This window comes from Cervus canadensis, chromosome 24 (genome assembly GCF_019320065.1).
Source record: "Cervus canadensis isolate Bull #8, Minnesota chromosome 24, ASM1932006v1, whole genome shotgun sequence".
Classification (NCBI taxonomy): domain Eukaryota; kingdom Metazoa; phylum Chordata; class Mammalia; order Artiodactyla; family Cervidae; genus Cervus; species Cervus canadensis.
The window spans coordinates 14,121,177-14,146,289 of NC_057409.1; the positions used below are offsets into that span (position 1 = coordinate 14,121,177).

The window sequence follows — 25,113 nt, forward strand, 5'->3', positions numbered from 1 at the left end:
CCATCTGTTTACTACAGATTTATTACAGACAACTGACTTAGCGACTCAACAACAACTGCTCACCCAGCATTGCTCCACACGCTGGAGCTGGGCAGTGCCCGGGCCCACAGGCGTTTGAGGGGAGCAGGCAGTTGAGGATTTACACCCACCTCAACGGAGGGACAGGCGAGGCTAACAGCCAGCTCCTCCCCGCCATGTCATCTGCTATTCTTAGACACTTTCCCTCAGTTCCCTGCTCAGCCAGCGAAGGCTGAGCCCTGGAGGCTTCCTGTTTGCATTTCTGGCTCAGAGGCTGTAGCTGGCCTTCTCCTTGCAGCTGGGGATCTGCAGTCCACCATCCAGCTGCTGGGATAGTCCAGGTCAGGCCATAGTACCGGTGGCAGGTCTGGGGACCTGATGTGACAGCAGAAAGTGCTGCTGGGGCACGAGGGCTACTGAGGGTGAGGGTGAAGCCTCTTGTGCTAAGTCTGAGTGGTTGAACAGCACTTGAAAGTTACAAAACCCTTCCACTCTTCTTCTCTTATTACGATCCATGAGGTAGTTATTATCCCAGGAGGTGAGGAAGCTGAGGCTGGGGCTGGGGCTGGGGCTGGGGCTGGGGGTGGGAGGGCTAATTCCCAGGCTCACTGCCACTACCTCATGGCCCAAGGGTCTCCTGGAGATAGCAGAGCTGGAGGTGGCCTTGGTTCAAAGTGCAGACAGTTGCCCTTGCGTCTTGGTCACTGAGCTTGTGATGCAGAGTGTAATTCCTGCCACGGTGAGCGCCATGCCAGCAAATGCTCCTGGGATAATGGGTAGAAATTGAGGAGCTCTGAGACTAGCCATGCCAGGAGGAGCTGATGCAGGGCTGAGGGAAGGGCTCAGATGGGAACTACCCAGGGGAAGGCAACTCTGATGGCAACAAGGAGGCAGGAGAGCTACAGAGGAAAGGGCAGGATGAGGGAAGAGCCTCTCCTCACCTGGTCACAGGAGACAGCTCTGGAAAAAACTAACCCAGGGGTGTCAAAGTCCAAGAAGTGGCTTCCCGAACTTGCAGTGTCCTGACTTACGTTTTCCACCAATATCTTCTCCAAGGACCTTCCCAACAATCAGTGTAAAGATGATGGCCAGAGAGTTACTGATGGGCACAGCTAGGGTCAGATCTGAGTGATCAGAATGAAAAGAATCTCTGAGATGCAAAAAAAATTTTTAAAAAGACCTCTTTCTAGGCACAAAACACTTTCATTACATCATCAAGACAGTTTTTTAAAAAGTGTCTCATGACCCCATTTTTTCAGATAAATCACAACAAAGCTCAGGATTCAAACTCAGGTCTCCTGACTTCAAATTCAGTGCTCCCTCAGGATTCCAGGAAGAAGACCTAAAACTACAAGGTCTGGGACCATCTTGGTTTGCTGGTAAGGATGAGTGAGGTCTTTGCACTCAAGAACTACTGTGATCTCAAGGACATCTGGACAGACAGGTACCCAAAACCCAGAGCACGCAGGAACATGAACGCGGTAACACCAAACACAGCTGCCACTTCTCGAGCACACTTTATGTGCCGGGTGCTTCGTGTACACATCGAATCAATCTTCACAACAACAATGCAGGAAGAGCATTAGCACCATAATGGAAACAAAGGCTCACAGACACCACATAAATGGAGGCAAGTTGAGGATTTAAACCGAGGTCTGCCTGACTCCAAAGCCTGTGCCTTTGCTGAACTAAATGGATAAGGACAAACCAAAACAGCAGGTGAAGCACATTTGTTTCTGTTTCAGCTCGGGCTTGGGCCCCATGGAATTATATAAGAGAAAAAACGTCAGAGGTAGGAACAGGTACAGGACAGGCCCCACAGGGCTGGGTCTTAAGTAGAGGTCACCACAGTCCAGGATCTGGTGCTTAGTTTTGAAGCTCTGACTTCAATAAACGAAACTTCAAAAAGACTTAACGGAGTTAACAATACTCTTAACTTAAAATTTATTACACTTAAATTTTGTACATTTGAAGCTTTTTAAGAAGACAGATTTTATGTTATGTTCTTAAAACACATACCAAAAAAAAAACAAAAAACTGAAAAAACTAATGGATAAATAAGAAACTGAGTGACTTGTTTGCCAGACTCATAACTGCCAGGCAGGCTGTGCACGCTGGCTCCTCAGCACATTCTTTCCCAGCCCTCCCAGGTCTCACCTGCTCCAGGTAGAGGAGGAGAGAACTGTGCGGCTGCTCACCCCCCGCAAGGCACTGCCATGACCGGTATTAGCCATCCAAGAAACTGACACAACTGCCACCTACTCAGAGCGCTTTCCTTAACCTTATACAACACAGAATGTAGTGGTTGCTCAAGACTGGTTTGCAACAGTAGATGGGGGAGGGAAGCAGCATGGTGTGAGGGAAGAACAGGACACTGGAGTGAGGCAGACCCAGGTTTCCCTACGTGGTCCTGGCTAGGTCATTCAAACACTCTGAGCCTGTTCCCTACCTGAGAAACAGTGATAGCAAGATAACAGCATCATCTTACAAAAGGGCTCTTGTAAGATGAAATATGATAATGTGTGTATATCCTTGGCTGAATAAATACTGACCACTGTTCTGACTATTAGAATGGTGGACCTTAAAGGATATAGGCAGGGTTAAGTGGTGAGATAAGAGGATCCTGAAATTCCAATTTGCTCAAAACTTGGCAAATGGCTAACTGCAGGCATCTGTCCAGAGCACTCAGCCTTCTGGGCAGCAGGGAGTGCCAGAGGCTTTTAAACTTTTTTTAAAATGAAGTCTTATGAGAAACCCAAAATGTAAAACAGATGAAAGTGGAGTGATGCTAGTTGAAGCTGACTGATCTGGAGAAGCAGATCTGGAGGTTGGCCTATTCCCTCCCCTGACTTATGAGGGGTTTCCCAGGGCTATTTGGGGTCCAAACTCCCCTCAAATCCATGGGGGGGGGCAGGTGAGACTCCAGGTGAGTTATAGAAAAGTTATAGCAAAAACTTCTCATAGCAAGGTTCAAGAGCATAAACTTTAGTAATAGATGGCTTTGCATCCTTCTGCACTGACTGTGGGACTTAGGAGATGAAATAAGTTGCCCAAAGTTTTGTAACTTCATCGCCTTGGTGGAGATAATCATGTCCATTTTATAAGGTTGAGCTGAGAATTTTTTAAAACGTGTAAAACTAGAACAGTATCTGATGCGGTGGACGGCACACAACAATAGGGGAAAGGAAATTTATCCTTATTGAGCTCCTCTAGTCCACCGTGCACCAGGTACTGCTCTGGATGCTTCTCCATACTGAACTTAATTCTCTCAGAGCTATGAAGTCAACCATAAAAAATCAAGGTTCAAATAAGAGACTTGGTCGAGGTCAGGCAGGTAGTTAGCAGTGGAAGCAAGAGTGTCAAAGGCAGCCCTTGGGGAATTTGCTGTCAGTCCAGTGGTTAGGACTCTGTGCTTCCACTGCAGTGGGCCTGGGTTTGATCCCTGGTCAGGGAACTAAGATCCCATAAACTTCATGGTGCACACACACACACACACAAAAACAACCTTTCACACAGCCAAAGGAACTTTCTTTCTTTCTCTGCTACTGCATAAGATTACCAGGCTTCAAACCAATCCTGTGCCTGGCAGCATACTCATAACCAACCCACCTACCCTACTGCAATATGGAACCAGATCCCTCACTCATGGCAACAAGGTGTTTGAGACATGCTCCCTCCACCCTAAGCATAGCAGATCTAAGCCAGAGACCCACCTGTTGATGCCAAGGTGAGGTAATAGAGAAGGGAACCACACTGGTTGAGAGAAAAGGGCATCAGGTACTGGAAACAGAAGAAAACTGCAGTCAGTGTGACTGCTTACCTGAGCAGGGCTGCCTTCTTTGAGCTTCGAAATAAGCCTTTCCTTGGAGGGAGGGGTAGCTATAAGGGCCTAGGGCCTAAGCCATCTGAAAAGGACCCTTCCAGGGCAGAGGGAACATCACTGACTGAACCCCAGGCCTTTGCCCTGAATGCCCTCCTCTTCAGCCCTGCTGGTTTCTATCCTCCCCATCCTGCAAGTCCCTGAGTGCCAGTGTTCCTCTTCCAAGAAACCTTCCCTCAGTCGCCTAGCTCCAGCCTCCCTCCTCTGAACTCACGCAGCACTTTATCTGTACCTCACTCAAAGCTCTTAGCCCTGAGAGGCGATTGTGTCTATGTCTTGCCTTTCCCACTAGCCGAGACTGGCAGCACTGAACTCAGAAGTAGTACTCTAGATTCTCCCTTACCCTGCTCCCCAGAGCCAGTTTGAGCCCTCCCTCTGGAAAAGTCTGTTGGAAGGATCACCACAATAAAATATTGATAGCGGCTCAGGGCATCAAAGACTTGAGACCTAATTATATGTATAAGGCCCATTGCTAAGTGCTTTATGTGCCTCACCTCACTTAACCCTCACAACTGCCTCATGAGACGGTTACCCTTATTATCCCCATTTTACAGATGATGAAACTGAGACCCAAGGCAGGTAAGAGACTCATCCAAGAGCTTCTGGCGACTAAGTGGTGGAGGGCAGATTTTGACCCTGATCCGTTTGACTCCAGAGACCAAATTCTTAGCTCCTACCCGCTAGAGAGGGCTCATTCACAGACGCACCTCGGGATTCAAGAAGAGGGTTTTCATTTCCTGCAGCAACTGCCGGGCCCAGGTCCGCTCATGAACCTGCTGCAGGCGGGAGGAGGCCCGCTTCAGCAATGGCTGTGTGCCGCCCCACAGAGCGGCGACCAGCACCAGAGCCAGCACCTGCCCTGGATGGGGAGAAGAGTGACATCCCCAGCCGCCCCACCGCACGGCCTTAGCCCTCCTCCAGCCTCCCATTCCCACCCCGCCGCCCCCACAACCCTTCTTTGCTCTCCGACGCCCCGGGTGTGATTGGCGGGTAGGACAGGCCCCGGGAAGCCGGGGAGATGGATCCTGGAGCCTAGGTTCGGGGTTGTAGCAGGGGTCGGGGTTAGGTGGTGAAGGTGGAGTAAGAAATGAACTTGGGATAGCGGTCTGGAAGCCAGGGGAGGGGCGGGGCCAGCTTACCCAGGGTCGCCGCCATGGCAACGCCGCTCCTCTCCACTTCCGGGAACGAAGGGGGCGGAGACTCGTAATCCGGAAGTGGCGCCAAAACCTCTTCCGGTTCTACTCACGTTGCTGCTTTCCTCGCGTCACCGCCGGGATGGTGAGTTCTGTTGTATTAAAAGTGTTGCCGTGGGGGTCCGGGCTGGGGCAGGGGCCAATTCTGGGCGCTGACACTGCCGTCCTGTCCCCACAGAAGCCGATCCTGCTGCAGGGCCATGAGCGGTCCATTACTCAGATTAAGTACAACCGCGAGGGAGACCTCCTCTTCACGGTGGCCAAGGACCCTGTGAGCGTCGGCCGACGGGCGGGCCCGCCGGGACCTTACTGAGGGGGCCCGGGAGCGGGCGAGTTCATTCTCCCTGGGCGAAGGGTGGACAAGCTAGTTTTGCTGCGAGAGATACCAAGGAGTGCCCCGTTCTGAGAAGTAGGGAGAGATCATCCCGGGGTTTGGAGGGCAAGAGCATTGCACCGATAGATGTGGGAAAGGACTCCATTGTTGATAGGAGGAGGGAGTAGCCAGGGAGAAGAAAAGCAAGGGGACCTTGTGGAAAGGGGACTGGGACGTGGGTCGTCTTGCTCATGGGGCGGAGAGGAGTTCATTCCGGGGAAGAACAAAACTATTCTACAAGGATAGGGGAAGAGCCCACCTGGAGAAGGGGGAAGTTGATCCTGGGGCGGCGAGGGATAAAGGCCTTAAAGAAGGTGTCCCTGGTATCATTTCAGTCATCCCTCTTCCTGCCACTCACTCACTGCAAACAGCCCCTCTGAGTACTGCCTTTTGAGGCACCTCCATATGAAGAAAGTTAACCCTAGTGGCTAAACGTGGGGGCTCTGAAACCAGACAGACCTGATTTGAATCCTCAGTCCTGCATTCACTAGCAGTGTGACTTTGAACATGACATTTAACCATTATAAACTTTAAGTGCCCCTTTTTACAAAATATGGGTAGTAATAGTACCTCCCTCTTGGGGTTGTCTTTAGGATTAAATGAGATTATTCAAATAAGAAGCTTACTTCAATAAAGAGTGTTTGTAAAAAAAAAAAAAAAAGAGTGTTTGTGAGTACCATATTAATGTTAGACACTTACATTTTAAATTACTTAGACATTATTTTATTGGAGTCTCACAGCTACCCTCTGAAAAAGGCGTTATTGTCCTGGCCAGTTTACACATGGGAAAACTGAAGTTCAGAGGGGAAAAGCACAAATTTTGAGATAATACAGTGAGATAGTAGCAGAGCAGGGACTGGAACCCAGGTTTCCCTCCTACCAACTGCTCCCATTTGGACAGAACACCAAAACACTACTGTTTTGCTAGACTGATACTCAACTTGACCTTTTATTCCTCAAAGGGTTTAGGAGTCTGGGGAAAGGCTGGTATGATGGAGACTTTTTTGCAAGCAGGAAGAGAATCCAGGAGTTGGTCTTTTTACTAACAACCTGCTGTTCCCCAAGAGATGAGCTGGGGAGGGTAGAATCTGGCCTGGCTAGAAGCTTCTGGGGCAAAATAGTCCATGGCTCTGCCTGCGATGCCTATCATCCTGTCACATTGTCCTTGATCCTCCAGATTGTCAATGTATGGTACTCTGTGAATGGTGAGAGACTAGGCACCTACATGGGCCATACTGGAGCTGTGTGGTGTGTGGACGCTGACTGTATCCTTATCTTTGTTCTGAGTCTGTGCTCCCAGGGTCTGCCAGCAATGGAGAAGCTGCTGACCTGAAGCTGGGAGTTTGAGATGCTCTGGTGGGGTCTGGAGAATGATGCTACCTACCTCCTACTCCTTGGTCTGTTCACTAGTTCGGGGAACATTTAGGACAGGATCCAGTTCTGAATGAAGAGGATAGGATGAGAGAAGGAAGGCTCTCTGGTGCTGAATGGGGAGATGATTCAGTTGGCCTTCCAAGAGGACAAAGGCTCAGGTGAATTCTGTCACGCTTCTTAACACCCTCTTCAGGGGACACCAAGCATGTCCTCACTGGCTCAGCTGACAACAGCTGTCGTCTCTGGGACTGTGAAACAGGTAAGCCTGGATCCTTCACTTTTTCAGCAAACAGTGAGGACCTATATCATATGTTTATTGAGGCCAACAGGTTCTGGGGAAATAGAGATGAATCCAGAGATGGTTCCCAGTCTAGGGAAAAAGAGACAAGAAAATAAGGAAGACAGAGGCGAAAAGAGGCACTCCAGTGAGATACAAGCCTTTTTAGAAGTAGCAGAGTGCACTGTGAAAGCCAAGGGGGAGGCAAGTGAAGGCCTGAAATGGGGATGGGATCAGCCTGGGAGGCTTTCCCAAAGTAAGTGTCATATGAGAAGTGATCGCTGTGGCACCTGCAAGAGTGAAATCACAGTGAATGTCGTGTCCAAGTCATCTGATCTGGCGGGAGTTCCTGCTTCTTGCGGGATGAAATAGACAGCAGTGGAGAAGCTGAGGCAGGCTAGGGCCAGAACAGGCCTTGAATGTGAACTCAGGAACATGACTTTGCTCTGTAGGACTTGGCATGCTGTGGAGGGTCCCGAGCAAGGAAGAGCATGTTTAGTTCTTTTTTTTTCTTTTTTTAATTTTTGGCCACACCCTCTGGCAAGTGGGATCTTAGTTCCCTGACCAGGAATCAAACGCACACCCCCTGCATTGGAAGGCAGAGTCTTAACCACTGCTGGGGAAGTCCCCAAGCATATTTAGCTTTAGCAAGCCCAGGTAGCAGTGGGGAGCGTTGTAGGAACAGACAGAAGACAGGGGAGCCTGTTAATCCACTCCATTTAGTAAATATTTTCTGGGTACCCAGATCTCTCCCAGGTCTTTGCTGGGCACTGGTGACATGCAGAGAAATTAGAGCAGGTCTTTGCTATGGAGAAGCACATTCTCCACAGAGGTGGAGACAGATACAGTGTAGTCCATTGTGAGTGCCACAGTGGTGGGATGTCTGAGGAGGGACTGTGTGGAGAAGTTAAAAGACGAGCCAAAGCACAGCTAGAGGAAGAAGACGGGGGGGCGGGGGGCTAGAGTCACCAGCACGGGAGGAACAGTGCATTGTGATAGGCAGGGATAGAGGGCACCCTCCTGGAATCAGCAAGGGGCTGGGACTAACCCGAGACTCTGCCTGTTCCCAGGGAAGCAGCTGGCCCTGCTCAAGACCAATTCAGCAGTCCGGACCTGTGGCTTTGACTTTGGGGGCAACATCATCATGTTCTCCACAGACAAGCAGATGGGCTACCAGTGCTTCGTGAGCTTCTTTGACCTGCGGGATCCAAGCCAGATCGGTGAGCCGGGGCTGGGGCACAGGACTGGGGTTGAGGTGAAGGGCGAGGCTCCAGAGCCCAGGGCCTGACATGTGCTGCCCCACACAGACAGCAATGAGCCCTACATGAGGATCCCTTGCAACGACTCCAAGATCACCAGTGCCGTTTGGGGACCTCTGGGAGAGTGCATCATTGCAGGCCACGAAGGTGGAGAGCTCAACCAGTATAGTGCCAAGGTAAGGTGGGCGAAGCCTACGCCCATCAGAATGATTCTCTGTGAGAGGCAGGATGAGCCCGGGGGTTAAGAGCGAGGGCCAGTTTCACACAGACTTCACCATTTTCTAAGTATGTGACCTTGGTTGTATTATATAACTTCACGGAGCCTGTTTATCTGTAAGATGTTTCAAGGATCAGATGACCTCAGATGTTTGAAAAACTTGTCATAGAGTACTCAGGACGTTACCAGTGATCACAATTAAGCGTTTCCCTGCCCCCACTGAGTGGCAGGCCCCATGCTAGACTCTGAGGACAAAGAAGGGAATCAGACATGGACCCTGCCCTCCGGGAGGCAGACTGGCATACAGCTAGCACATGGGTCAGGTTGTGAGCTGTGCCACTATTGAGGTCTCAACCAAGTACAGGAAGTGTCCTCTGTCACAGAGGAGGTTGCATGTACATTTAACCTGTGAAGAATAAATGGAGCTTCAAGCCAGAAGAGGGTTGTTCCACAGACACAGGAGCAGTGTGTGCGGAGGCAGAGTTAAGGGAGTAGGCGGATTCTTCAGGATGGGAATTTGGTCTCACTGGAAAGTGGTGTTGGGGAAGGGGGACCAGGACTAGATTGCGGGTCCAGTGATACGGGAGCTGTGACTTCCCCTTAGGCAGGAGGAAATCTTCAAATGGTTAGCTGATCAGGTTTTCTCTTTATTTTTTAAAATATTTATTGGTTGATTTTATTTTTATTTTTATTTTTTTTTAATTTTTTTTTTATTGGTTGATTTTATATTGGCTGTATCGGGTCTTGGTGGTGGCAGCCCAGAGTGTGTGAACTCTAGCTGTGGCTCTTGGTCTTCATGTGGGATATTAGTTTTCTGACCAAGGATCAAACCCACATCCCTTGCATTGTAAGATGGATTCCTAACCAGTGGACCACTAGGGAAGTCCCAGGTTTTTTTCTTTAGAAAGCTATTACAGGCTAGATTGGAGAATGCACAAAAACTAGGTAGTAGTCACAGGGATGTGGGGTACCTGACAGGAGACATTCGGGGTGACCAATGAGATGGAACATTACCAAAAGGGTGAAGTCCAGGCTGTCTCAGATTTCTGATGTGGGCTCCTGGGTTTCTGGGGAATGCTGGGATGCAATACTGTAAAGGTTGGTCAGTCACTCAACAAGCACTGGCTGTGGTCCAATAAGGTACCAGGCCTACCTGCAGGAAGGGGATGGAACCAAGGTGAAGGCCATAAATAGTGCTTGATGCCAGCAAGCAGTGGAGCTAATCTGTGCCCCCAGATGGGCCTGACTGCAAAACTGGTGCTTGTTCCCCAAAATGGAGGAGCCAGATGCCTCCCTTCCATGTGTCCATGGAGGAGGCAAAGATACATTCTTCCCTCACAGTAAGTGAAAGTAACTCAGGGAAGGAAATGACAATCTTCTGAGGGTCCCTGTGTGAGGCCTAGTGCTTGAGGCCTTTTAGTCATCTTAACAAATGTTTGCAGAGCACATGCCAGGCGCCCTTCACTCAAATTCAAGTAAGACCCATCCCAGTATCCTTGAGTCGGGAAGATCCCCCAGAGCAGGAAATGACAACCCACTCGTATTCTTGCCTGGAAGATCCCATGGACATAGAAGCCTGGGGGGCTGCAGTCCATGGGGTCACGAGGAGTCGGACATGACTGAGCACGCACACAGTGTCCTTACAGTGCTCCCGGGGACTTGTTTGTTTGTTTGTTACTAGTCCTAACCACTGGACCACCAGGGAGTTACTCCTAGGGGCTTTTATTATTTTTTTTTTCCCTAGGGGCTTTTAATCATCTTGTTTTCTAAATAGAGAAATCGAGGCACAGAGAGGTTGTGTTTGTTTTTTTTTTTTTTTAATTTGGCCATGCTGCGAGGCTTGCAAGATCCTAGTTCCCCACTTAGGGATTGAATCCAGGCCCTCAGTAGTAAAAGCACTGAGTTCTAACCACTGGACCACCAGGGAACTCCCACAGAGAAGTACTTTTAAGGGCAGATTCTAAAACTCTTTGTACTACATAGTCTGGCAGGTTCTGTAAGTGGGAAGGGAAATCAGATGAAAGAGCCCTTTGAGAAAACCTGAAAAAAGACTGGATGAGCATCAGTCCTCATGAACTGTGACCAAGACCCTGTGAGGGAAGGAGATGCCAGTGGGTTCTGCCTTTTACTGGTTTTGAGCTCTCCAAGTCACACCGCCTATCTGAACCATAGTTTCTTCCTTTTAAAATTCTGTTAAAATACCCACTTCATAGGATTATTGTGAGGATTAAAAAAAATAGGTGTTGTTAGGTACTTAGCACAATGCTTGGCAAATAGTGTTGCCAAGCAACACTATTGCTTATTGTTGTTGTTATTCAGTTGCTGAGTTGTGTCCATTTCTTTGCAACCCCATGGACTATAGCATGCCTGTCTTCTCTGTCCTCTATCTTCCAGAGTTTGCTCAGATCCATGCCCATCGAGTCAGTGAGGCTGTCTAACCATCTCAGCCTCTGCCTCCGGCAAATAGTAGCCATTCAATATTTTTTGGAAGAAGGATTAAATGGAACTGCTCTACTGTTACATGATGATTAATTAATAGGTTTCACCATAAGTGAGTGTTTTCCTAGGTGGACTAGCAGTGTTTATGAAACCTGCACACGTGGGCCAGCTTGGGCTTGGTAGTGGGAGTAAATGTTGACTCAGGGGATACTAAGGCAAGCCCAACCTGACCTCCCCTCTCCTTCATGGGACGAGAAACAGTCCAGAATCCTGGCTGAGCCTGGGGTAGTGGGACTGGAGCTGGTCAGAGCCTCCCTCTTCTGTCCACAGTCTGGGGAGGTACTGGTGAGTGTGAAGGAGCACTCCCGGCAGATCAATGACATCCAGTTGTCCAGGGACATGACCATGTTCGTCACTGCATCCAAGGACAACACTGCCAAGGTGAGCCTGGGCAAGGGGTCTGGCGGGCCTGCTCCCACCCTCTGACATGGCTCTCAACTTCCCCCAAGAAGACTCCTGTTAGAGACATTTCCCCTGCCTTCTCTCTGTAGCTCTTCGACTCCACAACCCTTGAACACCAGAAGACTTTCCGGACAGAACGACCTGTCAACTCAGCTGCCCTGTCTCCCAACTACGACCATGTAAGAGAACCCACCCGAGCTTCTTGTTAAAGACTCAGAATGTTTTGAGGATCTAGTTGTTTGTCTAACAATTAAGAAAAGAGCTCTGGGGGAAAATAATGTCAGGCAGAGAGGAGATCTCAGAGCAGGAACAAGGGTGAATGATGGGGAAGCCCTGGGGGCAGGGCAGGAGGTGGCTGAGGGATGTTTGTTCCTTACCTTAATATCTTCGCAGTCTGATGTAGGAGATACTAAAGGCTTATAGGGTTGGGGAAGAAACGGAAAATGGACTTGCCTGCCCTATGGGCCCATCTAGAGTTTCTTCCCTTCAGGTGGTGCTGGGCGGTGGTCAGGAAGCCATGGATGTAACCACTACCTCCACCAGGATTGGCAAGTTCGAGGCCAGGTAAAGGGGGAAGGAACGCTTCCAAACAGAAACATCATGAAGTGTCTCTCAATGGCCACAAACCGGATAACCAAGGAAACTTTCCTTCATTCATTGGCTGCTAGGGAGTGCCGCCAGATTGGGGGCCCTCGTGTGACAAGTATCTGATAGAGCAGTTAAGAGCATGAACTCTTGGGCTCACTCTGAAGCCCTGCACATCATTGGAGTTCTCTGTGCCCAGTCACTCTTGACCGTATAATGGGCACAGTAATATTATACTTACCTCATAATACTGTGCAAATTAAATAAGTTAATAGTTGTGAAGCTCTTAAGAGCACTGCCCAGCACATGGTAAGGAAGACATTTGGGTCCAGTCTTCTCCCAACTTCATCTTGTTTCTTTGCATTCATTTCCCCCTTATCCCAGTTTCCCTGCTTTATAGTTTTGTTTGGGGAATGGTTCCCATTGATGTGTTTTGGTAGGAGATGGAGACTGAATGAACTGTTGCTTCCCACCCTGCTTTCTCTTCCAGGTTCTTCCACTTGGCCTTTGAAGAAGAGTTTGGAAGAGTCAAGGGTCACTTCGGACCTATCAACAGTGTTGCCTTCCATCCTGATGGCAAGAGGTAGGGCCTGGTGAAGGGGGCTGAGCCTAGCCCTGGTTTGCCCACCTCTGCTGCTTTCCCATGTCCTGTCCCCCAAGCCTGCTTCCCAAAAGGCAGGCCTCTGACTGGGCCCTGCCTGTCTCTTTTCCAGCTACAGCAGCGGCGGTGAAGATGGTTACGTCCGCATCCACTACTTCGACCCACAGTACTTTGAATTTGAATTTGAAGCTTAATAAGCCAGATCTCTGGGAATTCCCTGGCGGTTCCGTGGTTAGGAGACTGCACTTCCACTACAGGGGACACGGGTGATCTGCAAGCATCACCATGCAGCCGTGTACACACACACAAAGAAGCCGGATCTCCATCTGAGCCAGGGTCACAGAAGCTTTTGGACTGTATGAAATAAACTAGTTTGGAAATAAATGGTTTCTGGTCAGATATTTGATCATTTTCTCTTCTTAGTGACACCCCAGCCAGCTGTTACCAATCATGGATGCTTTTATTATTTGGACCTTCAGCCTACACTTTGGACACTTCACACGTGGATCTGGGCTGGGTTGTAGGCACTCTCTTCCAAGATCCAGAGGTGCTGAGGGGCCTGGAAAGGTTCCAGGAACATCTCAACCACCATCTAAGGACCAGTACTTAGGGTCTAGGCTCAGAGGCTGAATCTGTTGGCTGAGAGCCTTCTGTCTTCTCCTGATCTGTCACTATTTGCCACACCTTCTCCCACGCTACCTCTGAAGGCTCAGGCGGACGGGTCCCGCGCAGAAAGAGGCCTGAAGAGGAGGAGGACAGGTAAGGAAGCTGAGCAGAGGCGAGAACTCCCCCAGGGAGGAAGAGGAGGGTCACCTTGCCACAGTCGCAGGCTCTGGGGCTCCGCCGAGGGCCAGATAGCCAGGGGGTTGGGGACGTAGAGCGGGTTCCGGAGCTTTCGTTGCTCTTTTGGCTGACTGAGCCCAGACCACAGGGAGTGTGTTCGAGTTCTCACTTCACACAGGCATCTGGATGGAGTGAGACCATGAGCTTCCAGACTTGGCTGTGTGCTCTATGATTCTGGGTGGGGGCCCTGGTTAGTAGGGTGACAGCTCCCCCAGGGCAGTGATAACATCTGCAAATGTTACTGGGATTCAGATCCTGAGCTGTGGTAAAGCAGGAACAAGGCAAAGTCCTAGTTCTTAAGGAGTTCTGCTTATCTTTGCCTGAAAGGATCATGGAAGGCTAATTAAGAATGTGCCATTTGAGGGATTTCCCTTGAGGTCCAGTAGTGAAGAATCTGCCTTTCAATGCCGAGAACGTGGGATCAGTTCCTGGTGAGGGAACTAAGATCCTACATGCTACAGAGCAACTAAGCCTGTGCACTGCAACTGCGGAGCCCACGTGCTCCGGATCCCACGTGCCACAACTGTTGAGAGTCTGCACCACAAACAAAAGATCCCCAGGATGCAACAAGATCCCACATACCGCAACCAAGACCTGACACAGCCCAATAAATAATGAAAAAAATTTTAAAAATAATGTGCCAAAAAAGAAAAAGAATGTGCCATTTTAGCTGGGTCTAGCAGCAATTCTTTCTTTCTTTCACTTTCTAGCAGCAATTCACCAGGTGTGCAAAAACATGGAAATTACAAGAGCAAAAGCAAGAAAGTGGGAAAGGGCCCACTGTGAATACTGATAGGTCTAGACTGATGAGTCGGAGAAGGCAATGGCACCCCACTCCAGTACTCTTGCCTGGAAAATCCCATGGACGGAGGAGCCTGGTGGGCTGCAGTCCATGGGGTTGCTAAGAGTTGGACACGACTGAGCGACTTCACTTTCACTTTTCCCTTTCACACATTGGAGAAGGAAATGGCAACCCACTCCAGTGTTCTTGCTTGGAGAATGCCAGGGACAAGGGAACCTGGTGGGCTGCCGTCTATGGGGTCGCACAGAGTTGGACACGACTGAAGCGACAGCAGCAGCAGCAGCAGACTGATGAGTTTAAAAGAGAAAAAAAAAGATGAAAGTGAAGGTACTATAAGCAGTGAGGAAGCTATTCCAATGGTCTACATGGAAAGGAAAGTCTGGATTAGGGAAGTAGAAGGGGCCTTGGACGGGAAAGGACTAAGATAAGAAATTCTTAGAAGAAAAGCTGAATATGTAGGATGGGGAGAGAGGTAAAAAGTTTCTAACCTGGATAAGCAGAGTTAGTGAAAACAACATGGTGGGGAGGAGGCCACTGGGCAAGAAAAGATAACTAAATATATGATCTCCACCTTCTTGGACAGGAGTGAACCCTCCTTCCCCTTGTCTCAGTCTGATGAAAGAAAGATGGCTAATGGGAGCAACAAGTCAACCAAATAATGACAGTAATTACCACTTGCATGCCCACTGTGCCAGGCACAGTGTTAAGCACTTGGTATGCTTTAACTCAGCTAATCCTCTCACACACACATATAGCCCACCTCTAGATTATTGTGACTATTAAGATCACCTCCTTGCTACTGATGAAACAGACTCAGGGTTGCTTTTGATCATCCATCAGGTGAATGGTGAGCCAGAATTTGAGCCCAAACAATTTGACTCCAATCCATTGCTTCACTAGAATCAACCCTGCAAAGTGGTAGAGACCCCCGGAAATGATTTTGGCAGCAATTTCCCCTTCAGTCCTCGTTTTTAAGCTAGGAGTGCATGGTTCTTGGCTGTGGACAGGGTGGGTAGGTCTGAAGGACTGACCGTGGACCCACCCATTTCTAGCTTTGCAGAAGTTAGGGGAACGTGTGAGATCTGGAGGCAGGAGAGGAGAGGACACACGGGTTTTCTACAAGAGAAACTCAAAAGGGAAAGATACCTTCTTTTTTGGAGGGGAGGGAGGAGGGGCAGTCTTAGTTCCCTGATCAGGGATTGAACCCAGCCCCCAGCAGTGAAAGCGCTGAGTCCTAACCACTGGACCACCAAGGAATTCCCAAAGATGTCTTCTAAGGAAGTAGGTACCCGGCCCTGTCTTGCGCCTGCCCTCTGGCCCACCTGGACACCCCCTTAGCTCACCTCTCCTTTTCGTTGTTGCACAGGAAGGTGCCAAAAGGGGAGGCATAGGCGTGATCGAACAGCGCCAATAGCATCCCCTCGCCAAACTCCAGCGACAGCGGGAACTGGCGACCCAGCTGCCACACGCAGTCCAGGAAGAGGAGAAAGGTGGGTGCCTCGTGTTTGGGGCGGGCGTGGGAGAAGGCTGAGTGAGCGCAGCGCAGCTGGAAGGGGTGGCCAGCCTGGGGAAGGGGCAGAGCGATGGGCATGAGGAAGTGGATAGAGGGGGGGTAGGGCTGGGCTGGGCGGCCACTCACCTGGATCCACTCTCGCTCTATCAGTTCCTGGAATCCAGCCATGGTTCGGCTCAAGGGGTCTAGGATGAGTTGGGCCAGTGAAGTGATGAGCAGGGTGCTGTCCGTGCCGTCAGCCCCATGTACCAGGACGCAGGCCCCTTCCCTGTGGGCCCAGGGCTCATCAACAGTGGCCTGTTCTTCCCTGCCTGGAGTGGCCAGGTCAGGAATAGAATGGACCCATTTGAAGGCTACCTTTGCTTGCTTACTGAGACATGGCTTTGTATCCAGTCATGGAGAGCCCTGCCCACCCTGCCCTGTTCCCTGTCTTGTAGGGTGGGGGTCTTACTGTTCCATGCTCTGAGCTGCTAGGCAGGCGGTACTCAGAGTCTCCTTCACATGGGACAGCCAGCGGCAGCTCTCTAGTCGATTAAGCCAGCGGTCCATACTCTGCTCCAGGTCCCCACAGGCCTCCACCAGGTGCACGAAGCTCTCCTGTAGGGGCCGCCCCCTGCACAAATGGGAGTCTGGTCATCGTTCCTCCAGCCTAAAGCTCTGGAGATGAGGGCTTGGAATAAAGCCTTGGAATGAGGGCTCCAGGACAATGAGGGAGACACAGAGCTCTCAGAGGAGCCCATCTGACAAGAGGGCCACAGGACCCTTTGGAGAGCCCACGTAATCTGATGGAAGTGACTCCCTAATCTTGAGGATTCCCCAATCTGCTGGAGGAGGTCCAACACCCTTTGGGGAAACCTAGTCTGTTGGAGAGGCATAACATTGCCTCCTGGAGAAACAGAATGCTCTGTTGTTGTTTAGTCACTAAGTTATGTCTGACTCTTTGTGACCCCAAGCAGCACTCCAGGCCTCCCTGTCCTTCACTATCTCCCAGAGTTTGCCCAAGTTCATGTCCATTGAGTCAGTGATGATATCCAATCATCTCATCCTCTGTGCTTCCCTCTTCTCCTTCATGGATCACAGCCTTGTCGTGGCGAAGGGGCTTGCGTAACTCAATGAAGCTATGAGCCATGCCATGCAGGGCCACCCAAGACCAACGGGTCACAGTGGGGAGTTCTGACAAAACGTGGTCCACTGGAGGAGGGAATGGCAAACCACTCCAGTGTTCTTGCCATGAACAGTATAAAAAGGCAAAAAGATAAGACACTGAAACATGACCCTCCCAGTTTGGAAGGTGTCCAATATGCTCCTGGGGGAGAACAGAGGGCAATTACTAATACCTTCAGAAATAGCCCTGGGAAACTCCCAATTTGATGAAGGTGTCACTGTCCCCCTGATGTACCCCAGCCCAATGGGAGCTACACAGGACTCCCTTGGGAGAACCAGTCTGACAAGAGGTACAGAATACTCTTCGGATTCTGGAATCTTCCCAGGAACTGTTCTGTTCTAGATCACCAGGAACCTCCTGCCAGAAAATCTAAATGGTGCTTTTTTCAGGCTTGTTTAAAAGCCTTCAGTGACTCCCCATTGCCTTTAGGATAAAATCTAAGCCCATAATCATGGTACTCAAGACCCTTGCTCTGGCCCGGGTCGCCCCTTTAGCCTCCCTACCTCCACCTCACACTCCACACTCCCATCACACTGTGCTGCACGTGCAAAGTTGCTCAGTCGTGTCCAACTCTTTGTGACCGCATGGAGTGTAACCCACCAGGCTCCTCTGTCCATAGGATTCTCCAGGCAAGAATACTGGAGTGGGTTGCCATGCTCTCCAGGGGATCTTCCCCAACCCAGGGATGGATTCCACATCAGTGCAGAGACTGGTTCTTTACCACTAGCACCACCTGAGTCCAAAACAGGGCAATTGACTAGGCTGCCTGATCCTACACACCTGGAGGGCCTTCCACCTGGCATGGCCTTCTCCCACCCTCTGGCTTACCCCTCCTGTGTTTCAGATCTCACTAAAGCACCCTACTCTCAGGGAAGCTTTCTTAGGATGACCTGTTCTGAGAGGGGAGCGCCTCCAGTGCTGCTGCTTATCACACTGAACTCGAATTGCCTGTTCACTGCTGATCTGCCAGCCATGTCTGGGCTGACCACCATCAGCCTCTGTGCTGGGTCAATGTCAGTCAAATAAATGAATAAACAGTTTTGTATTCTGGATAGGGGAGAGGTCCACTCTCCTCAAAGCACAAATTCCCTCAGGACCTCCTCTTGGTACTACCAGCACCTGGAGACAGCGGGGACAGATAAGAACTGTGCGGGTACAGCCCTCAGGGTGGGGCTGGGACCAGTGTAGAGACAGAGAGAGTGTGTGTGTGTGAATGATGAAGTTGTTCCTGGAAGACAAATTTCAGTTTACATTAAAAAGAAGAGATTTCTCTTTCCAGGCAAAGTTGGGATGCCTAGAGAGGAAAGAGCTTTGTCAGTGGGTGCCTGCAAGTGGCCATGCCCACCTGGCAGGATGGCTACCAGGAAAGACCAAACAGTCTTGGAAGTTCCTAGAAGACACCAGTCCCCCACCCCCATCCATGACGATTCCGGCAGGAAAGAACCTAGGAGGGCATGAGAAAGCCCCTTACCTCTCCAGGGGCCGGTGCAGTCGTTTCCAGCCAGGGTAGGCAGCCTTGGCCTCGGTGCCCCCGCCAGTCATGCGGGCCTGTTTGGCGGCCTGGGGCGAGCGTGTGTCCACGATGAAGCCCCGGGCCCCGGGCCGAGCCCCCGCCAGCACAGCTCTCAGCAGCTCCTCGTCCTCAGAGCAACGCCGCTTCTGGGGCCCAGTCAGGGGCTGACCTGCACGTAGCAGCACCTGCAGACAGGGATCCAGCTCCAGAAACTGTACCCACCTAGTCCAGGCTCAGGAACTTCGCTCAGGGCATCCCTGCCGGGTGTACACACTGGAGCGGATCTAGAGCTGGCTGGGGCAGGCTGGATGGAGCTCAGGAACCCTACGGGCTTCGAATTGGGTCTCGGTGGGTTGTGGCCAGAGCGGGAAGGGACCCGAGAGTAGGCCGTGGGCGGGTCACGGGTGGACAAAAGAAGAGGAGGTTTCGGGGAGGGGGCCAGACCAGCCGGAGGCGGAGCCAGAGGCAGGGGAGACTCCAAAACTGCGGAGAGGGGCGGAGTCAGCACCGGTGAAAGCACGATTGAGCCGAGGGGGCGGGGCACATTACGGCCAGGACTGCCTAAGAGCCCGCCAGGGAAGACTGGAGCCAAATGGAGAGGCAGAGGGTCCTAGCCGCGGGGCCTGGGGAGGGGCGGGGCTCACGGTTCCACTGGGAGCGTGGTAGTAGCTGAGCACAGGGAAGCGGCCTCCCTGGCGGAAGCGGGCGCTACGCGCCAGGGCGCTGTCGTCCACCGCGCGAGGCACGATCACGGCGCGGGGGTAACTGGGGCACAAGCTGAAGTCCTCGTTCGCCTCGCTCAGCCGCCACGCGCTGGTCTGCAGCACAGGGACGAGTGAAGACCCGGTCTATGGCACCCGATGAGTGCCCGGTCTCCGCGCCCCTTCTAGACCTGGCTCTCCCACATCCCCAGCCCCGCACGACCGCGCCCACCTCGCGAGCTACTCGCTTGTAGTAACATTCGGGAGGGTGGAAGTGCCAGGCGTCGCCCAACCTCAAACCTTTGGGACGGTAGAAGAACGGAAAGGAAGTGATGACCGATTCCAGGGAGGAGAGCGCCTGGGGAAGAAAGTCAAGGGATCTGGAAAAGATCGGAATCCAGTCCTCCGTTCCGCAGCTCCTGCCTCTCCACGCATTCCAGACCACCCTGCATCCCCTTCTGCTCCGGGACAACCCTGGATCCTGAGCCCCCTTGAGAAGTAAACCCTGCTGACTCCTCCCGTTACGGGATAGGGCAACTTAAGTGCCTCCGTTGCATCCTTGGCGTACCTCGATGGAGCGGGCGATGTCCAGCGTCGCCTCCACGCCCTCTATGTCCAGCTGCAACACTCTCAGGTCCTTACAGCGCAGCGTGATGGTGCCCGAGTCACCCGCAACCCTGGGAATGCACAAGCTTAGGTTTAATGTCCACTGACCCCCACAGGGGGAGGAGAAAGGAGTTTCTTAGGATTGTACGTTATGCAGCGGGGCACCAGCTCCAACTGCGCTAGCCCCTTCCCCTCTCCCGGCCGAGCCACGCGCTCCCTGACTACCGGGACGCCCCCGCCACGTCTCACCGCTTCTCGATGGAGTCAACGTTACGCAACAGCAGCAGCCACAGGTCTGGAGTCGCCTGGGGCCCTGGCGACAGCAGCAGGTGGTGGCCGGTGATACAAAGCGTGCCACGCAGCGGGGGCTCCTCTGGGCCCCTCAGGAGCTCGGCTTGGGCCTGGCCGGTGCGGATCAGCTCCGCGAACTCCATTCCTCCAGCAGCGGGCCTGACGCCCGGCAGGGATTGACTCCGAGCGTCAGGCGGGGTGAGCGCGGGCTCCGAAAGGGACAGGAACTGGCTGGGCAGCTGGCGACGCCGGCAGGACAGCTGTTAAGGAGGCCCCTTGGAGGAAGAGACCGCACAGTTTCACAGGAATTCCCCGCTCCCCCCCCCCCACCCCATTGCTAGCACTTCTTAGTGAGGACCCCGGGACTAGAACCTGTTAGGGAAACCTCCATTTCAGCATCTGTGAAATGGGGGGAAAAAATCTTGCTAAAGTCCTTTAAGACCTCGTGTCTGGGTCGCAGGAGGCATTAAAAAAAAAATCTCTAAGATGCTGGCACTCCCACCGATTTAAAAAACAAAGAAAAATACCCGTCTCTTCTCCTGTATCCTGGTGGGAGGGGTGGAAAGGGTGAGTGTGAAACTAGGAAGTGTCTGCATCCTCTCCTACAGCTGAGGCTGGGTGGGGAAATCCCTGGGTCCACCTTAAATGCAAGCAGCTGTGTAGCTGGCCCCCCTCCCCCACCACAGCTGGCAGTCCTTGCCTGAGGGCGCCCTCTGCGGGGGCCACACCTGGTGCAGTTCTGCCCTCTGGAGCCCCATCCCTCATCACTCCATCCTTTGCCTATACACTGAGCTGGGCCCTAGGGACCCAAGGGTGGCTGAGGAAGTTTTCCTTCACAGGGTTTTCAGTCTGGCAAGAGACACACTTAAACTGGTAAATTACAAGAGTTTCAATCTATTTACTGGAGGACCCATCCATCCAAATATTCTTTTATTTTTTAAACAATGATGCCTACAATGTGTTAAGTGCTGGTCACTAAGAAAAATAAAAGGTACTCCTGCCTTTAAAGAGCCTTCTGGTCTACTAGGTTCCAGGCATTTGTGTGTGTGCAAAACCCTTCTTTCAAAGAATGAAATCATAAGTGGATTCCTCCGCCCCCCCACACACACATAATATAAACACAAAATTGGAACCGCTCTATAAAAGGAACTAGATATAAAAGAGTATAAATTGTGAAATTCCAGACCAGGAGCATCAGCTGGGATGGGAATTCATTAAAAATGCAAATTATAGGCCCTACTCCAAGTATACTGAATCTGAATCTCTGGGAATGGGGCAGTCTATTTTGATAAGTTTCCAGGGGATTAGGATCTATGTTAAAGACTGAGAAACACTGGAAAGTATACAAAAAAGCAAAACTAATCTAGGCTGTCAAAAATTAGAGCAGTATTACTGAAACTGGGTTCCCCAGAAACCAAGTTCCCTTACTGAGTTTATGATTAATCTCTCTATCCAAAACTTTTTAATCTTTTTTATCCCCTCTGTCTAGTCAAAGCTTTGGTTTTTCCAGTAGTCATATATGGATGTGAGAGTGGGACTATAAAGAAAGCTGAGCACCCAACAATTGATGCTTTTGAACTGTGGTGTTGGAGAAGACTCTTGAGAGTCCCTTGGACTGCAAGGAGATCCAACCAGTTCATCCTAAAGGGCATCAGTCCTGAATATTCATTGGAAGGACTGATGTTGAAGCTGAAACTCCAATACTTTGGCCACCTGATGAGAAGAACTGACTCATTTGAAAAGACCCTGATGCTGGGAAAGATTGAGGGCAGGAGGAGAAGGGGACGACAGAGGATGAGATGGTTGGATGGCATCACTGACACAATGGACATGGGTTTGGGTGAACTCCAGGAGTTGGTGATGGACAGGGAGGCCTGGCATGCTGTGGTTCATGGGGTCACAAAGAGTCGGACACGACTTAGCGACTGAACTGAACTGAAGAGACATTCTGACTCTGAAACTACTATTAAGAAATGTCACAGAAACATCACAAGGTGATGATTAATCCCAGCCTCTTTGTTCTTCCCCCTTTTTTTTCCCTTTTCTTTCTTTCTTTTTGCCCTACCACGTGGCATGTGGAACTTCCCCAACCAGGGATTGAACCCGTGCCTACTGCGGTGGAAGTCTTAACCACTGGACCACTGGGGAAGTCCAGTTCTTCCCCTTTAAAAACAAAAAACAAAAACCTAACATTCAGAGACAAAGTTGATGTGGATCTGAGACTTGTCTCTTACTCCCCTGCTTGGCCCCCCTGCAATAAACCCTTACTTTGCTGCAAACACCCTGTCAGAGCTTGGCTTTCTGAACTGTAGGTACACGGGCAAGCTATGCTTGGCTACATTACCCTTAGGAGAGTGTTCTAGACACAAAGAAGCTTCCTGGGTGATGGTAATACTCCTTTGCTTGATCTGTTTACATCAGTGTGTTCAGTTGGGGAGAATTCATCAAGTCATGTATTTATGACATGTAAATTTTTTTGGGTGTGTGTTATATTTCAATACAAAGTTTTAAAAAGGGAAATGCTCTGGTTGAAGCCCTGGGAGGGGCAGGGAGAGGAAGGTCGAGGAGGCATCCTCAGCTCTGCCCTTACCCTGCACACAGTCCTTGTGGGATCTCCAAGGGAACCTAAAGTTCCTTAGAATATAGCTTGAAATCATTGATCTGTCCCAACAGAGTCAGTGACTTGTCCAAGGTCCCATAGAGCCAGCACCAGAACCCAAGTCTCCTGACTCCCAAATTAGGGATCTGGACACTATTCCTTTGCTGAAGGGCCACAGTCATGAGTCAGGACTGGGGGCAGCTTGTCAGCCTCCTATCCCCTCCCCAATCCCTTAACTTGGGTCTTGGGAAGAGGGCCAAGACGCTGGTGTGGACGATGCTTTTCTTATCCTGGAGCAACTTCCTTTCTGGGAACTGGGTGTCTCCTTTTGGGCAAAGACAATAAATTTCATCCAAGGGGCCAGAGGCGCAGGGCTCCTCCTGCCCCCACCCGGATGGGCATCACGTGGCTCCTAGGATAGCAGTCCAGGAAAATCCCAGCCCTTGCACACTCAGACTCCCACACCCATCTGCTTACCCCACACACTCAAGCCTCCCTGACCCACCTTGAACATTCACCATCACACACTCTCTGGCTCATTTCCTTCACTCTCAGCTTCTCCCACTTCTCCCTGGGTAATACTGCCAGCCTTTCCCTAACCCCAGAGCTGCAGCCTTTCCCTGTCGCTGCTCACCCCCTACCATGTCCCTGGGACCATTAAAATTCCAGGCAGTGGGTGAAAATGAGGAGGATGAGGAAGCAGAGAGCTTGGACTCTGTGAAGGCGCTGACAGCCAAGCTGCAGCTGCAGACACGGCGGCCCTCATACCTGGAGTGGACAGCCTGGGTCCAGAGCCAGGCCTGGCGCAGGGCCCAAGCCAGACCCGAGCCCAGGGGACCTGGGGCCATTTGCGGATTCGACTCAATGGACTCTGCCCTTGAGTGGCTCCGACGGGAGCTGGTGAGTCTGGTGGGGTGCGCGGCCTTGCAGAGGGCCTTGAGGCCAGTCCTCAGGGCCCAAAACCTGGGGTATGGGGAGGGGATGAGAATGACCCTGCCTCCAGCAACTGCCCTCTCCTGTGGCTTTGTCCCAGGGTTGAGGAGCCAGGAATGGACTTGTCCAGTGTTTTATTCAGGGAGCATTACTGAAGAAGGAGTCCATCAGTCTACTGACCTTGTGCTCCTGTGGCTCAGAGGACAGAGTCCTGCCCTTGGGGGCCACCAGGGATAGCTGGGGAAGGCATGGGAGCCTCCCAGTCTTCTCTGCAAATTGATATACCCCAAAGATACAAAGGAGGCACTAACCATGCTGTCCCCAGAGGAGGCCAGTATTAACTAAGTGGCTCTTAATCCAGAATGTGCAAATATAAAAATGTCCAGCCTTCAGACTGGAGATTCCATCTAGTTGATCTAAGATCAGGCCCCAGGAACCTGTACTTGTTTAGCTTGGTTTTCGGGCAAGATCTATGAGACGGGCTATATAGAGCCGGGGTATGAGGGGGTGGGAAGGACAGAGCCAGGGCAAAGCCCCCCAGGTGTGGACCGGAAGGGAAGAATGGAGGTTCAGCGGGCTCATGCCCTCTCTCGGCCGCAGCGGGAGATGCAGGCACAGGACCGGCAGCTGGCAGGGCAGCTGCTTAGGCTGCGGGCCCAGCTGCACCGGCTGAAGGTGGACCAAGTCTGTCACCTGCACCAAGAGCTGCTGAACGAGGCCGAGCTGGAGCTGGAGCTGGAGCCCGGGGCCGGCCTGGCCCTGGCCCCGCCACTGCGGCACCTGGGCCTCACGCGCATGAACATCAGCGCCCGGCGCTTCACCCTCTGCTAAGGGATCCCTGCGTGTCTCCTGCACCACCCGCTACCCATTCCCCAGCCCACCTGGGACGAAGGAAGAGAGGGGCGCCCCAGAAGAGCCAGCACCTGGAGAAGGGTCGGGGTAGAGCTGGGGAGATGCTCAGAGCTCTGGGAGCTTAAAGCCCCAGCATCCTGGGGCCCTGCTGCCCGGATGGGGGAGGAGGGCGGTTTGGAGGAAGGGGAGGAGTTCACAGACCCCCCAGTCTCCTCAATAAATCTCTGCTTCCCATCAAGGTCTCCGCAGTCCTTTATTCAGGCCCGGGTTCACTGTCTCGCTGGTTGCTAGGGCCAGGGGTTCTACCTCGGGAGAGGAGGCTGGCCTTGCTGGTAGAGAAGCCTGATGGATCCTCATCTCCCCCACAGCTCCACTTCTATCGCTCTATCTCATCAAGATCAGGACTGGAAAAGAACTTAACAGTCTAAATCACCCCTATGGAATGTGACTCAGATAAATGAGCCGCTGAAGAACGCAGGATCTTGTAGACCTGGGTTCAATGCCAGCTGCAACATTGATTCTCTCAGACCTGGAGGAGGTCTCTTAAACTCTGCATCTGTTTCTTTATCTTTAAAATGGAAAATCCAACTCCACAAGTAGTTAGATACATCTTAAGT

The 25,113-nt window shown here is 51.5% G+C and overlaps 4 protein-coding genes across 9 annotated transcripts; 2 read left to right on the top strand and 2 right to left on the bottom strand.

The window, feature by feature from the left end:
* Positions 1-3: 3 nt before the first annotated feature.
* TMEM234 (transmembrane protein 234) lies at positions 4-5,178 on the bottom strand. Of its 3 annotated transcripts, none has more exons than XR_006265143.1 (6): positions 5,038-5,178; positions 4,606-4,757; positions 3,732-3,798; positions 1,050-1,142; positions 637-782; positions 4-393 (listed from the first exon to the last, which is right to left on the bottom strand). XR_006265143.1 is itself a non-coding variant. In XM_043445183.1 (6 exons), exons 1-6 carry the CDS (start codon positions 5,051-5,053, stop codon positions 140-142), a joined length of 588 nt encoding a protein of 195 aa, XP_043301118.1. In that variant the 5' UTR covers positions 5,054-5,178; the 3' UTR covers positions 4-139. The 3 variants fall into 3 exon arrangements, 2 of the variants coding, with proteins under 2 accessions (XP_043301118.1, XP_043301117.1); XM_043445183.1 differs by having other exon boundaries at positions 4-335; positions 719-782; XM_043445182.1 differs by having other exon boundaries at positions 4-782.
* EIF3I (eukaryotic translation initiation factor 3 subunit I) lies at positions 5,128-13,062 on the top strand. Of its 2 annotated transcripts, XM_043445179.1 has the most exons (11): positions 5,128-5,176; positions 5,270-5,362; positions 6,642-6,729; positions 7,032-7,097; positions 8,186-8,335; positions 8,423-8,550; positions 11,361-11,471; positions 11,582-11,671; positions 11,983-12,056; positions 12,568-12,660; positions 12,791-13,062. In XM_043445179.1, exons 1-11 carry the CDS (start codon positions 5,174-5,176, stop codon positions 12,870-12,872), a joined length of 978 nt encoding a protein of 325 aa, XP_043301114.1. In that variant the 5' UTR covers positions 5,128-5,173; the 3' UTR covers positions 12,873-13,062. The 2 variants fall into 2 exon arrangements, with proteins under 2 accessions (XP_043301114.1, XP_043301115.1); XM_043445180.1 differs by lacking the exons at positions 5,128-5,176; positions 5,270-5,362 and adding an exon at positions 5,377-5,500.
* Positions 13,063-13,119: 57 nt separating this feature from the next.
* LOC122426335 (myotubularin-related protein 9-like) lies at positions 13,120-20,718 on the bottom strand. Of its 3 annotated transcripts, XM_043445174.1 has the most exons (11): positions 20,640-20,718; positions 20,071-20,387; positions 19,784-19,892; positions 19,448-19,573; positions 19,159-19,332; positions 18,473-18,699; positions 16,288-16,449; positions 15,963-16,104; positions 15,667-15,887; positions 13,492-13,643; positions 13,120-13,418 (listed from the first exon to the last, which is right to left on the bottom strand). In XM_043445174.1, exons 2-11 carry the CDS (start codon positions 20,253-20,255, stop codon positions 13,285-13,287), a joined length of 1,632 nt encoding a protein of 543 aa, XP_043301109.1. In that variant the 5' UTR covers positions 20,256-20,387; positions 20,640-20,718; the 3' UTR covers positions 13,120-13,284. The 3 variants fall into 3 exon arrangements, with proteins under 3 accessions (XP_043301109.1, XP_043301111.1, XP_043301110.1); XM_043445176.1 differs by lacking the exons at positions 13,492-13,643; positions 20,640-20,718 and having other exon boundaries at positions 20,071-20,628; XM_043445175.1 differs by lacking the exons at positions 13,120-13,418; positions 13,492-13,643; positions 20,640-20,718 and adding an exon at positions 14,567-15,231 and having other exon boundaries at positions 20,071-20,637.
* Positions 20,719-23,127: 2,409 nt separating this feature from the next.
* FAM167B (family with sequence similarity 167 member B) lies at positions 23,128-24,730 on the top strand. The gene is made up of 2 exons (XM_043445992.1): positions 23,128-23,611; positions 24,245-24,730. The coding sequence occupies exons 1-2, from the start codon at positions 23,354-23,356 to the stop codon at positions 24,473-24,475; spliced, it is 489 nt and encodes a 162-aa protein (XP_043301927.1). The 5' UTR covers positions 23,128-23,353; the 3' UTR covers positions 24,476-24,730.
* Positions 24,731-25,113: the final 383 nt, after the last annotated feature.

Bases quoted from the DNA above. Each gene is read 5' to 3' on its own strand.
- TMEM234 (XM_043445183.1), bottom strand. The intron at 1,143-3,731 runs GTGGGTCTCTGG...CTGATCACTCAG, and splicing joins CCTCACCTTGGCATCAACAG to ATCTGACCCTAGCTGTGCCC. The intron at 783-1,049 runs GTAAGTCAGGAC...CCATTATCCCAG, and splicing joins AGAAGATATTGGTGGAAAAC to GAGCATTTGCTGGCATGGCG.
- EIF3I (XM_043445179.1), top strand. The intron at 6,730-7,031 runs GTATCCTTATCT...CACCCTCTTCAG, and splicing joins GTGGTGTGTGGACGCTGACT to GGGACACCAAGCATGTCCTC. The intron at 11,672-11,982 runs GTAAGAGAACCC...TCTTCCCTTCAG, and splicing joins TGTCTCCCAACTACGACCAT to GTGGTGCTGGGCGGTGGTCA.
- LOC122426335 (XM_043445174.1), bottom strand. From the start codon at position 20,255: ATGGAGTTCGCGGAGCTGATCCGCACCGGCCAGGCCCAAGCCGAGCTC. The intron at 19,333-19,447 runs GTGGGCGCGGTC...CCTGTGCTGCAG, and splicing joins ACAAGCGAGTAGCTCGCGAG to ACCAGCGCGTGGCGGCTGAG. The intron at 13,419-13,491 runs GTGACCCTCCTC...CCTCCTCTTCAG, and splicing joins GAGCCTGCGACTGTGGCAAG to GCCTCTTTCTGCGCGGGACC.
- FAM167B (XM_043445992.1), top strand. From the start codon at position 23,354: ATGTCCCTGGGACCATTAAAATTCCAGGCAGTGGGTGAAAATGAGGAG. The intron at 23,612-24,244 runs GTGAGTCTGGTG...TCTCGGCCGCAG, and splicing joins AGTGGCTCCGACGGGAGCTG to CGGGAGATGCAGGCACAGGA.